Consider the following 12,060-nt stretch of genomic DNA (forward strand, 5'->3'; position numbering starts at 1 on the left):
TATAAGTGTGTGTGTATATATATATAAAATATATATGTAACAGGCGTGTAATGGCAATGAGATGCAATTACTCTGAGGAAAGGTTATTCAGCTAAATACACTACTAAAACTTGAGGAAAAAAAAAAAAAACAAGTCTTGAACCCAGTTTGTGCATAGTTCATGATCCTCTATAAAACCAGCTTTTGTTAATTTGCAATCTTGCAGGACCCTTTAAATCTGATAAAACCATTAAAAAGCTAATCTTCCAAAAAAAAAAAAAAAATGTAATGCACAAGTTTCCTGATCCAAGCAGGCAGGGAGCACAATGTTCATATAATTTTTAAAACATACTTGAAGTGTATGTTATTCCATTGTCTTTCTTCCTTTCAAAACAATCAAAAACATTGATCTTTTTTTTTAAACATAAAGCGATTTTTTAATATATAAAGCACTCTTCAAACATCTATTTCTTTTGAGTCCATTATTTGGTAAATATGTAACTGCTACACATTAGATTAGGTATTTTCTTCTTTCTTACTGTCTTTTTTTTTATTTTATTTTGTTTTTTAATAATATCTTCAGTGCTAGGAGTTGGGTTTTTAAAAATACATGAAATGGTGTGGAGTTGCTCCTCGGGAAACCCGGCTTTCCTGAGACATCTTCCACCATGTGCAAGATAGTGATCACAAAGTTTTCGCCACTTTGACGAAGAGGAGGAAAACAACAACAAAAATAGTACACAGCAATGGCCAAAGAAAAGGATAATACAACAACACTGTTCAATCCCAGAGCTCTGAAGTAGCATATCTTCATTCTGAAAATAGTTTTCTTTACGATGGAAGTCTTTTTTTTTTTCCTTTTTTTTTTTGTGTGTTTTTTTTTTTTTTTTTTTTTGTAATTCCTTTTTTTATTTTAAAGTTTGAAGGAGAGAAAAAAAAGGTCTGTAAACAGGTGGGAGCCAAAACTCCTGGCTCCTCCAAAAGCAGTCAAAACTTATGTCCAAGTGCTTGTTTCTGTTCCTGCTTGCAAGGGAACTATCAACTCTTTACAATTATCTATGGCCACAGTTCAACAAGAGTATTTTTTTTTTTTTAAACTTTATATTCCGAATGGAAAAATGGTGCAATACTCCGGTAATAATTTTCTTGCATTAGTCCACAATAAAAAGCCGCTAAAGGTAGATATACATATTATTCTCCAGAGATACACACTGTAATTTTTAAAATGCAATAAGAGTCCTTGAGTAAACATTTACACGTGAATTGTCGCCGGCCCCTTCTATCAGTTTCTTTCCTTTTTTTTTTTTCTCTTTCTTTTTTTTTTTCCTTTTTTTGTCCTTTTTTTTTTTTTTTTTTACCATTACAGGATTAGCTACAAGAAGGGCTGCGGACACTCAGTGCAAAGTTAGAAGCTAATAACAATTAAAACATTTGACCAATGAGCAAATAAAAAGCATATACTGAATCAAAAGGAAAAACTTCACACGTTGAGTTAAACCACACGTGGGCACACACACACTCACACACACACACAGGCACACTCACATCTGTCCCAACAAAAACATAGAGTCTGAACTTTTTAAAAAAAAAAAATTCTTAGAGCCTGTTTTTTGTGTACTGATGCTGACCTGGAAGTGTAATAATTCAACTCAGAAAGTGTTCACATTTTGTTATTGGCCTGCTGGATTCAAGTATTTGCATGTTGATATGGTTTGTTGCCTTTTTTTTTTTTAATTTTTTTTTTGTTTCTTTGTTGATTTTTTTTTTTTTTCTTTTTTTTTTAATATATTTTTGGGATTAAAAAAAATGACATGAAAAAGTAATGAAACAAGGGCAATGTGCATAGGCAGATCCATGGGAGTAGTGGACACAGAGATACCCCAACCCTGCCCTCCCTCCCCCCCACTCAACCTGTACAGTCCATAGTTCCCACTTGGATTCGTCACTTTTCTGTACCAATGGTAAATATCACACTTCACCCTTTCTGATTATTGGGTCCGCCTCTGTAATGTGCATAATAGTCACAGGCTCATTTAAATAGGCTTTCATTTCCCCTTCCCACCCCCCCTAAGTTGATAAAATAACCCTTTCCAGCCCAAATTCTGAAAAGTGCCCTTCATGATAGACCTATCCTAAGCAGCTTTTATACTTGGTTTTGAAAAAAAAAAAAAAAAAAAAATAAAATCACCATACAAACATAAAAAGACAACATAAAACAAAAAAGCCATGAAAAAAAAAACAAAACAAAACAAAACAAAACAATAAAACCTGTCATTAGCATGTGACACTGACCAAAAGGAGCCCATACTGTTTCAGGAACAGTTCACAAGGACTTCTGCAGTTTCGGATTCGATATTGGACAGAGGTACTAAGGAGGGCTGCCAGTCTCATGGGTTAAAGCTGGATTCTTCATCGAGCCCGGGACTGGAAAGGGTTACAATTTTTTTTTTTTTTAAATTTTTTTTTTAAATTTTTTTTTTTTTTCCTTTAGTGCTGATGATTGTTATTTCCATTTTGTTTTCTCTCTCGTTTCCTAGATGGACTCCCCGCTGAGAAGATCCCCCGGGAGAAGAGTATTCAGAGGCGTGGGGCTCCCGATGACTCTGCCGTCGTCGGCGCTGGGGGGTCCCCAAAGGCTGCTGGAGTACTGGGGGACCCCCCCCCACAGCAGGTCGCTGCTGCCCTTGCCCCCCAGGCAGGGGGGGTTCCAGTGGCCGGTGTCGGGGCGCACCAGGCCGTGGGAGCTGCCGGAGGAGCCCAGGCGGGTCTGGGTGGATCCAGTGTTGGACTGCCAGCTGGAGGTGGGCGGCAGCGCCTGGCCCTGCGCTAGGAAACGGTTCACTTCTTCCTCACCAGCAAACTCGGCCAGGATGGTAGTGTTTCCCAGGACACACCTGAGGGCACAAACAAAAAAGGCGGAACGATGTGAGGCGAGGGGTGCAAAGGGTACTTCTGGGAATACCCGAGGTGGATGTCCTGTGAGGAAAGGCTGGGAGAACTGGGGTTGTTCAGCCTGGAGAAGGGAAGGCTTTGGGGTGACCTAATTGCTGCCTTCCGGTACCTGAAGTAGCTACAAGAAACGTGGAGAGAGACTATTTACAAGGGCCTGGAGTGACAGGAAAAGGGCAATGGCTTTTTCTATCTCACAGATTGGATATTAGGGAAAAATTCTTCCCTGTGAGGGATAAAGCCCTGGCACAGGTTGCCCAGAGAAGCTGTGGCTGCCCCATCCCTGGAAGTGACCATGGCCAGCTTGGATGGGGCTTGGAGCAACCTGGTCTAGTGGAAGGTGTCCCTGTCCATGGCAGGGGGTGGAATAAGATGGTCTTTAAGGTTCCTTCCAACCCAGGCAATTCTATGATTCTGTGACACAGGTCCATCTAACTCCAAGCTGAAATTGAGGTGCAGATTTATACCACACCCACTCATTTTGACCAATCCCCACCTCTTGGAGAAAGCCTTCTCTGTCCTGTTTTCTATCCACCTTTCTGCATCAACAGGCAAACACCCAAAACCATATGTGTGGAGATCACCTCCTTCAAATGGGACTCTCTTTAGGTATAAGGATAAAAGCCCACAGCCAACTGCTGTTTCTGCTACCTCAATACTTTCATTATACTCATGCTATAACCTCTTCATAAAGAAAACTGCTTTCCAACACTAAGCACCCAAGTATTCTCCTGAAACATCAGTCTCTGCATTCTTCATCCTCCCTGATTCACTGATTTCATCCCTCAGATTCTCCCCTCCCACTTTTATGCCAATTAATCCCATGGGTTTTAAAACTCCTAGACCCCACATTTTGTTGTCATACACTTCTCTCATAACTCCTTTAAAAAAGGTGAGCACCATGAACACATTCTTAATTTATCATCGTTATGTCCTTTCTGTTGCTCTCTAAAGCTAAAACCCTGTCCCTTCCTCCGAGCTTCTTTTGGAATCCTTATCACATCTTACAAACTCCTTGCAGCCTTACAGGTGACAAATCCTAACTGAAAACATTATTAATGGTGAATAAAGTTTTGTAATGACCTCTTATTCAGCAGTACATGAGTACCTATCCCCCAGCTAATTTTTCTCTATCTCATTCAGGTAATTTTAAAAATCAGATTAAAGTAACTAGTGATCTGAGTTCTGACTCCTGGCAAATAAATGCCTAAGAAATTAGTTTCTGAGATAAATGTGGCTTAATAACCAAAGAAAAAGAGAGCAGAAACATACATGTGCAGAGACTTTTGGGCCTTGGCTGCTTCCTCCTTGGAACTGTATCGGACCACAGCATTCCCTTGTGTCAGGTTCAAGTGGAATGTTATGAGAGGGCCGTGTTGCAAACACAGTGTCCGCAGTGTGGAACCATCAATCTGGGGAGAGAAGGGGGCAAAGGTTGTCTGTGCTGCTGTGATGTTACTTAAAATGCTTGTTAAGCAAGTTTTATAAACTAAAGAGTGAGTACAAGTGAAAGGAAAAAAAGAAGAATTTAATTACAGACTTAGCACTCTCTGCACAGGGAGACATCCTGTCTTTTCTTAAGACTTCCCTATAGTCCAGTGCACAAAATTTCCCAGTTTAGGTCATATAAATTATATTTATCATTGAAAGTCCATAGAAGTTGAGAAAGAAGTCAAAGGAAAAACACATTGTTCATAAATATAACTTAATTTTCCCCAAGATCAGTTTGGATGTTTGCATTCAAGGCTTTGTGGTTTATATTCTTCCTTCTCAATGACACTGTGTGAAGGACAAGTAGAGGATTTAACAGACTTGTGAGAAGAACCAAAAAAACCCACAGGAAAAGCAGATTTTACATTTCTGTGCCTGCTTTAAAGCACCATTCACCTCCAAACTTACACATACACAAATGGTGCCCACTGAATGACTAATTACAGCCTTAAAAGTTTATACTTGATTTGACAGCACTTTGAAAACCTAATAAATTCCCTGAAGAAGACACCTGTAATAAATGCAGACTAATTATTCTTCCTTCAAATAATTCAAATAACCAAGGCTGCTAAATGTTGTTCTTATAATCCCTTAAATGTACCAGCTCTTTTTCCCTAACCAGTTAAGCACAATTCCAGTTACCTGGGGGGTGAGGTTCCGAAGAACCAGCCAGCTGCTTGTTCTCCCTGAGCTGTCAGTACTCCATGCAGAACCTGCAATAAAATTCCACAAAAAAAAAAAAAAAAAGCACTGATCATGGTTTGGAGAGCACATTACAAGCAAATTCATCTGGAATCACAACACCCTAGCAAGCCTTTCTGCTACTGAAAACAAATCCTATGGCTATTTCCTCACACCTTGATTTACTGGAATGAAAGGTTGCTGAAGGAAAACCTGCTCTTGTTACATTTAAAAGGTCTGTGGCTTTTTCCACACTCCCAGAGTAACTATCAGGAAACTGGCAGATGCAGGTATGACACTGCAGCAAACTGCATCTCCAGGATACATTAGAATTAATCTGGAAGGCACATTTTAAAAGCAATTCTGATGTCCAAGCTCAGGCTGCTGCCTGCTATTAAAGATTTTATAGCACTGCAGCACTCTGCTCTCTTGCCAATGACAGATTAATGTATATGACTTATTCAAAACAGGTATTTCTGCACTGACAATGTCCTGATTGAAGATACAAGGACATAACCAACAAAACCTGCTCTTCCAACCTCAGCCTGGTGTTTTACAGCTTGGAGTTTTGCATTAAGAAACTGTCCAAGCTTGGTATTTATGAGTGGCACTTGAGAAACCACAGTGGAGCCTGTGGTCACACATGTGACCACACTCGGGCTGGAGAGAATCTGGGCAGCAGCAATATCTGCCCCTACAGGTGGGGCTGTGGTGAAGGAAACAGATCCAAAATTAATACCAAAAAAAAGAGAAAAACATTTAATTCTCAGCTTAGTGAAAGCAGATTAATAAAATAGTCAGCTTTATCAAACAGATGTAATACTTGCATATATATATCTATATTTATACAGATATCTATATAGAGAGCCAAATATACATACATATATATATATATACAGCCATGGTTTCTCATATTTGCATTTAAGCAAAACAACATCTAAAAAAAGAGTCTGTGTGAAAAAAATTAAGGCATTCCCTGCAATGCCATCAGGTCCTAAATGCTTCACATCCATGCTCCAAATATGTATGCCATATTAAATTCCCTGAGCTGATATTGAAGCCTCGCAGGGAGTTTTAGATCATACCACAAAACTAGAAAGGCATTTTTAGAAAATAGGAAATGGGAAAAAAAATCCCAGTTGGAGTAAATAATTTGGCAATTCCTGTATAGAATTCCTCATGTGACCACCTGAAAGACAGCAGCTTCATTCACAACTTAGCCAAAGTGAAATAAATAGACATGAGATTAATCCCCAAAGGAGACACAACTGTGCTTGCACTGAACCTCCAGATTCTGAAGCCCAATACACAGAATAAAAGCAGGTGCTGTAAAGCAGAGAAGCTGTGGGTACCAGAGGAGTAAGAGCTGGTCCAGCCCAGGGGACTGGCTCCCCACGTGGATGATGGCTTGGTGTTGGTTAAGCCTGGAGGGGGTCTCGTCGGAGCCGTAGTGTTTCTGGGTACCTTCCAGAGTTCGTGGGACAGAGAGGCTTGGGTGTGAGAGATCGGGCCAGAGGACCACGTGGACTTGATGTCTGACAGTTTACCTGCAGCAGGAAAAAACCACATTTGTGTGTTCTTAATTTTAAACCCAGTAGGAAGGGTGTCATTGACTACGTTCCTCCAGCTTTTCAGGAGGAAAACAACAACAACAACCTTCTGTACCACCCAGTGCTATCAATCCTATAGCCTTTGAACCTACCAGGGTTTACATTTTCAAACAATTTCGTATTTAATGAACCTCACACCACCTGCTACATACACAGTTCCCTCTTTAAAATCTCCTACTTCTTCTCTTTCTTTTTAAAGATGATACATGAAAAAAAGGCCAGAAAATGGACTTAGCTATTTGAAATCTAATTGCACCAAAATTATAATGAAACATTTCAAGATTGTCTCTCTCAAAGGTTTAATAGGACTTAAACTTTTTTTTTTAACAACTCATTTTATCTAACAAAGAAACCAGTATATCCATATGTTCTCCTGACATATTATTAAAATTCTAAAGATCAAAGACCAATAAAAACTTTATTTCTTAATACTCAAAGTAACTAATACTCTTTTTTCCAAGTATCTTTGAGGAAAATGAAGTCTGCAGAAGTTCAAATCATATCACAACCTGTCACTCTGTAACTTTTTGCTGTTCAGTTTGTTATTTCTCTAATCAGTTTTTAAACTCTGACTACTGTTCCTGCCAAATCAGAGTTCAATAAAAAAACACAAAACCAACAATAGCAAATACAGTTTAGCATTTAGAGAGGCAGACAAAATTGATTTAAAATACAGGTACCAAAATAAACCTCTTTATTCACCTTTAGACTTACACCTCCCTGCCTTTCCTCCTTGTACCAACACATTGTGCAATTAGAACCCAATTTCCTTGTCACAGCACAGTCCTGCTGTCACCAACACTGGCAGCACGTGTTGGACTGGACTGGACTGAAAGGGACACATCCTGCATCTTCTGCCACAGCAAATGATGTTGTGACTGTGCTGCCTTAATGCTTTAAAGCTGATTGCAGAGAATAAGAAAATACTTGGTCTGACAAAGTCTAAGATGCAAAAATCTTGTGAGTTTTTACAAGACTAGATTTGAACTGGCAGATTTAAGTTTATACTGGATCAGTGCTTTGCATCAAGGCAGCCAGTGAGGGTTTTTTTTATCAGTCCTAAAGTCAAATTCACCTGTTGCCAAGTCACAGCCTCAGTTATATACACACACACTCTCCCCAGACTGCCTCCATTTATCTAAATCATTTAACTCAATGATTTTATATTGAATCATAACAATTCAAGTGAAAGGGCAACCACTCTCCCATCTTCTCGCAAACTGTAGCAACAAAAACAATTTGACAATGATGATGAGGACATGAATGAGTGTAAAATGGTCTGAGGGAAGGGAGCAAGTCTGAGTTGGAGAACTCAGAGTAGCTCAGCCTGTGACGTGGCACACGACACATGCACATCACCACAGACCAGATGTTGCTATGTCACTACTTCTCATGGGGGTAACACAAACATTAGATGACACTGCAAAAATATAAGAAGCAAATAAAGCAGAAATGCATGGCAGATAAAGAAAAGCAAGCCATTCCTTTCTTTTCCTTTCACTGGAGGAAAACGTTCCAAACAACCCCTTTTCGTTTCGCATTCTGCAGTATGACCTGGAGGCTGCACCTTCCTTCATCCAGAGAAGTGGAGGGTTTTCAGTGAAAATGCTAATCCAATCCATACAACAGCCCCAACACATTTTTATAATGGGACAAACTGGATATTTAGGTAGATAGTTTGCAAGCGAAGTTGCCATGCTTTGCAGAGATACACTCCAGAATTCAGAGCTCATTAAAAAGAACGGGGCAGTTATTTAGTCCACTTACAAGCTCAGTCATATGGGGCAGCATCAGGCTTTGGCTTGGCTATTAAAAGACATTTAAGAGCCCCAAGAAACCCAACCCCTCCAGAGACATGCAAAGTTAAGTCCTGGAGGTACTACTAAAGCTTTTCCTGAGCTGAAGATGTTTCACTTTTAAGAGTGAGTTTAGTAACAAAATTTTCACATCAGCTCTTACTGGAAAGTGTCTAGCAGGGGTGTTCCTGCTGAGGTCCTAGACAACATTCCTCCTCAGAGATCTTGATGCCAATACAGAGTGACAGCACATGGCACCAAATGGAATAACCACATTTTTTCCTGAGCACAATTCCAGGCACACCCTCCAGCACTCCCCGCTGAAGGGCTGCCGGGAGAGCTGCCCACCGAGCACAGCACTGAGAACACGCTTCTGTCTCTGGCAGCAGTGCTGTAACCACTGGGAAAGCACCTCCTAGGGCCTTTTGCTGAGAATGCAGAAGGATGTGGAAGTAGAAAGGCCAGTTCCGTACCTGCAATGCTAGGTGCAGATGCAATGCTGCTGAAAGAGCTACTGTAGCCGGAGGCACTAAGCGGCCAGGCACTCGATGAAGGCAGCGTGGCATTCTGAGATGATGTTGGGGATGACCCTGCAGAACCAGCAGAGAAGCAACTAAGAAAGATGGGCATAATGATGTTTGGTGTGACATAAGCAAATCTGTTATGTGCAAATACAAACCATGCAAAGGCATTTCTCCTTAATCAGCCTGGTCTCTGAAGGCTAGGGATGAAATGTTATTGAAGGTGTGTTACAGTGAAGCAGAAGTCTTTGGTAGGAAAGAGAAGAAAGCTGGCACAGTAGCAGTTGGAGTAGTGCCTGTGAGGGAGGCAAATTCTGCGTTTCCTTTAAGATATGTGACTCAAAAAAATTAGTGTTAAACTGTTTAGTCTCAAGGAACAGGCTTCATTTATCAAGGTCCTCTGCCAGCTGACTTAGGTAATGACAACTGTAGATGAGCAGAGATGCATATGATAAACTAACCTCTTACCAGGGGTGATCTGTCCTAAATTACTCAAGGTAAGTACTTTCCCTACATCCTAATGCCCACAAACATCTTTAAATTTTTGCAGACTTTCACTAAAGTAAGGATATATTTTAGCAATCTCTTCTTCAACTGATAACATAAATGAAATAGCCTGAAACTACCTCAGTAAATCATTTACAATCTGAGGAGCTATCTAAGAATACATTTCCTTGCTGGCAGCAAATGAAAGAAACTGAACATAAAATAAAAAAAATCTTCATTACAAAGACCAGAAGAGCTGGAAGTATTCTCTCCAGCCACCAACAAAATCAAATGTGTATCCTGGGTGACTTATCATTCCTGTCACACGTAGATGGACTGTGATACTGAAACATCTTTAACTGACTAATAAAAATAGGTGAGTTCTTTAGAAAAGAGCACTGTACTGAGGGAGAAGGGAGGAAGTAAAAGGACAAACTCATCCCTCACAGCTCAATAAAAAACAAAGGCTGTCTGTTCAACTGGAACAGCAACCCACCAAACTTCACCTTCACCACACTCCCTGCACTCCATAGGACACCAATACAGACATCAAGTTTGAAGCAAAATAACTCTGTATCAGGCCTTCTCTGGAAATAATCTATTCCCTAGGCAGGAGTGATGGAATTATAGCAGATTCAAAAGCCTACAGAGCTGACACTGGTCCTGATTCCTTGTGGCTATGTCTCTCAGCTCACAGTAGCTGACCCTGCAAAGCTTCATTAGCAAACAGGGCAAAGCAAAAACCAACCCAAAAGTTTGGGTTTTGCCTGCTTCCAATGGCACACCACAGCCTAACCCTCTAAATGGGGATCAGCTCTGTCAATACAATCTGTGTGCTTTAGGCTGCAGTGTTCAAAGACAGGCTCTTCCCATGAAAGCCACAGTCTCATATGGATGGGTACTGACAGCAACAAGCAATTTTACCAAAGAGCAAACCCCCTGGGTTATATGAGCACAAAGAAACAGATTCTGAACTATATTTTTATTAAGATTATATGGCCAAATGAAAAAGCTAATGAGGAAAGGAAGCACAGGTGGACCCCAACAGTCCCTGCTCTGCAGAAGGTTTGAGTTCCTTAGGGCCTCTTTTATTTCTGCAAAGACCATCTCTGCTGACCCTCTCCAAGAAGCAAATTATTTCTTCTACCAGCAGATTATACACCAGCAGAGCCAGTGTTCCTTCTCTAAAACAGGAAGCCCTGTATTAGGTATCATCTGACTTAGAGGTACAGCTCTGTAGGTGTAGGCTTTTGGCCTGAAGAGAGTATTTCTTGGGTGAACCCTATTTGAGCTGCCACTGAATTACATCTTTGTACTTCTTATAACTTCAAACTCTGCCTGCCCCTTGAAGCACACTTGGGTCATTGAAAGTTAATTCAACATTATTCATGCACAAAAATACTCCATCCTTCAGCATAAATAAAGATTGCTTCCTGGCAAGAGAGCACTCAAATGGCTGGAGGCAATGAAACCCCTGCCTCCTTCCCCTCATGTCTCACATCCCTCGCTGAATTAACAAGCCCAGAGCTGGACACTCATTTCAAGGATAGTTCTGATTTACAATCTGTGCTGATACCACAGATGTAACTATTAGAAAAAAATCCACATTTTTAATCCTGACAGATCCTTCTGGACAACCTGATTGTGCTATTTCTGTGCCTATTACAGTGCTCTAATAGAGTGCAGATGACTTGGCTATTTCAGCACACTGATCACAATTAAACCAAGCCACCTTTCCTTTTGATCCACTTCCAGTACATCTAGCTAACAAATCCCAATGCTTGATTGTTTTATAGAATTCTCTTTTTATTCTGAAGTAAGCACTGCCAAGACAAAAGGAATGGAAATGACACTGGGAAATAGTAGTTTACTAGTCAATTCCCCTAATTTTTTCTTTTCTTTTATGGTTTTGGGGATAAAACAGCTCTAATTTATTTTGCTGATTGATCTTCTAACAAAGCTACAATTAATTAGTGTGCCAGAAGCCTGCTGCCTCAGCAACAACTGTGGAACTTTTGTACTGTGTCTTCTTAGCATTTCACAGTGTAAGTAGGAGGGTGGGCAGTGTGGAGAGCAAAATCTCGTTCAAAACCAAGTGTTACAGGTTAGGAAAAACTTCCAGTGACCACAGAAGTTTAAATTACATCTCAAACAGAAAAATATTTACGTTCCCATGGAAAACAAGAAACTTCTTAATCCCATATTTAAAACAAGTATTTCTGGATAGTCAGTGAAAGTTCTGAGCAGAAGCATTATTAGATTAGGAGTACATGCAAAAATATGCTGTATCTGTAACAAATGAGGTCAACATTTTTTGAGAGAAGAAGAAAGAATGCACAGATGTGAGAGTAAGTTGTGTGTTTACCTCCACTCTTGAGGAGATAGCGATTAACATCCTGTATCGTGGTGTTTATGGTAGGCCCAGTTGGAACACTTCCAGGAGTAACATCGGGGTCATTTTCAGGATCAATATTCTGCAGTCCTTTCCATGGCACTCCTGGATGAAACTCTGTTCCAAATACAACAGAAAAGAGAAGGGTGTAAGGT

General features: G+C 40.3%; 1 protein-coding gene across 9 annotated transcripts in view; it reads right to left on the minus strand.

Annotated features, from left to right (window-relative positions):
• Positions 1-410: 410 nt before the first annotated feature.
• The window catches only part of TNRC6C (trinucleotide repeat containing adaptor 6C), a 78,788-nt gene continuing 67,138 nt past the window's right edge, over positions 411-12,060 (minus strand). For 6 of the 9 annotated variants that reach the window (XM_039390189.1, XM_039390191.1, XM_039390188.1 and 3 more), the window contains 6 exons: positions 11,879-12,022; positions 8,980-9,096; positions 6,453-6,647; positions 5,062-5,132; positions 4,201-4,340; positions 411-2,873 (listed from right to left, as the gene is read on the minus strand). In XM_039390189.1, the coding sequence (XP_039246123.1) occupies positions 2,513-2,873; positions 4,201-4,340; positions 5,062-5,132; positions 6,453-6,647; positions 8,980-9,096; positions 11,879-12,022 (1,028 nt within the window). In that variant the 3' untranslated portion in view covers positions 411-2,512. The remainder of the gene's footprint in view (positions 2,874-4,200; positions 4,341-5,061; positions 5,133-6,452; positions 6,648-8,979; positions 9,097-11,878; positions 12,023-12,060) is intronic. The other 3 variants (XM_039390190.1, XM_039390187.1, XM_039390186.1) reach the window with 1 other exon arrangement.

Source organism: Pipra filicauda, unplaced genomic scaffold, assembly GCF_003945595.2.
Source record: "Pipra filicauda isolate LSUMZ 115617 unplaced genomic scaffold, ASM394559v2 scaffold80_size11013439_pilon, whole genome shotgun sequence".
Classification (NCBI taxonomy): Eukaryota; Metazoa; Chordata; class Aves; order Passeriformes; family Pipridae; genus Pipra; species Pipra filicauda.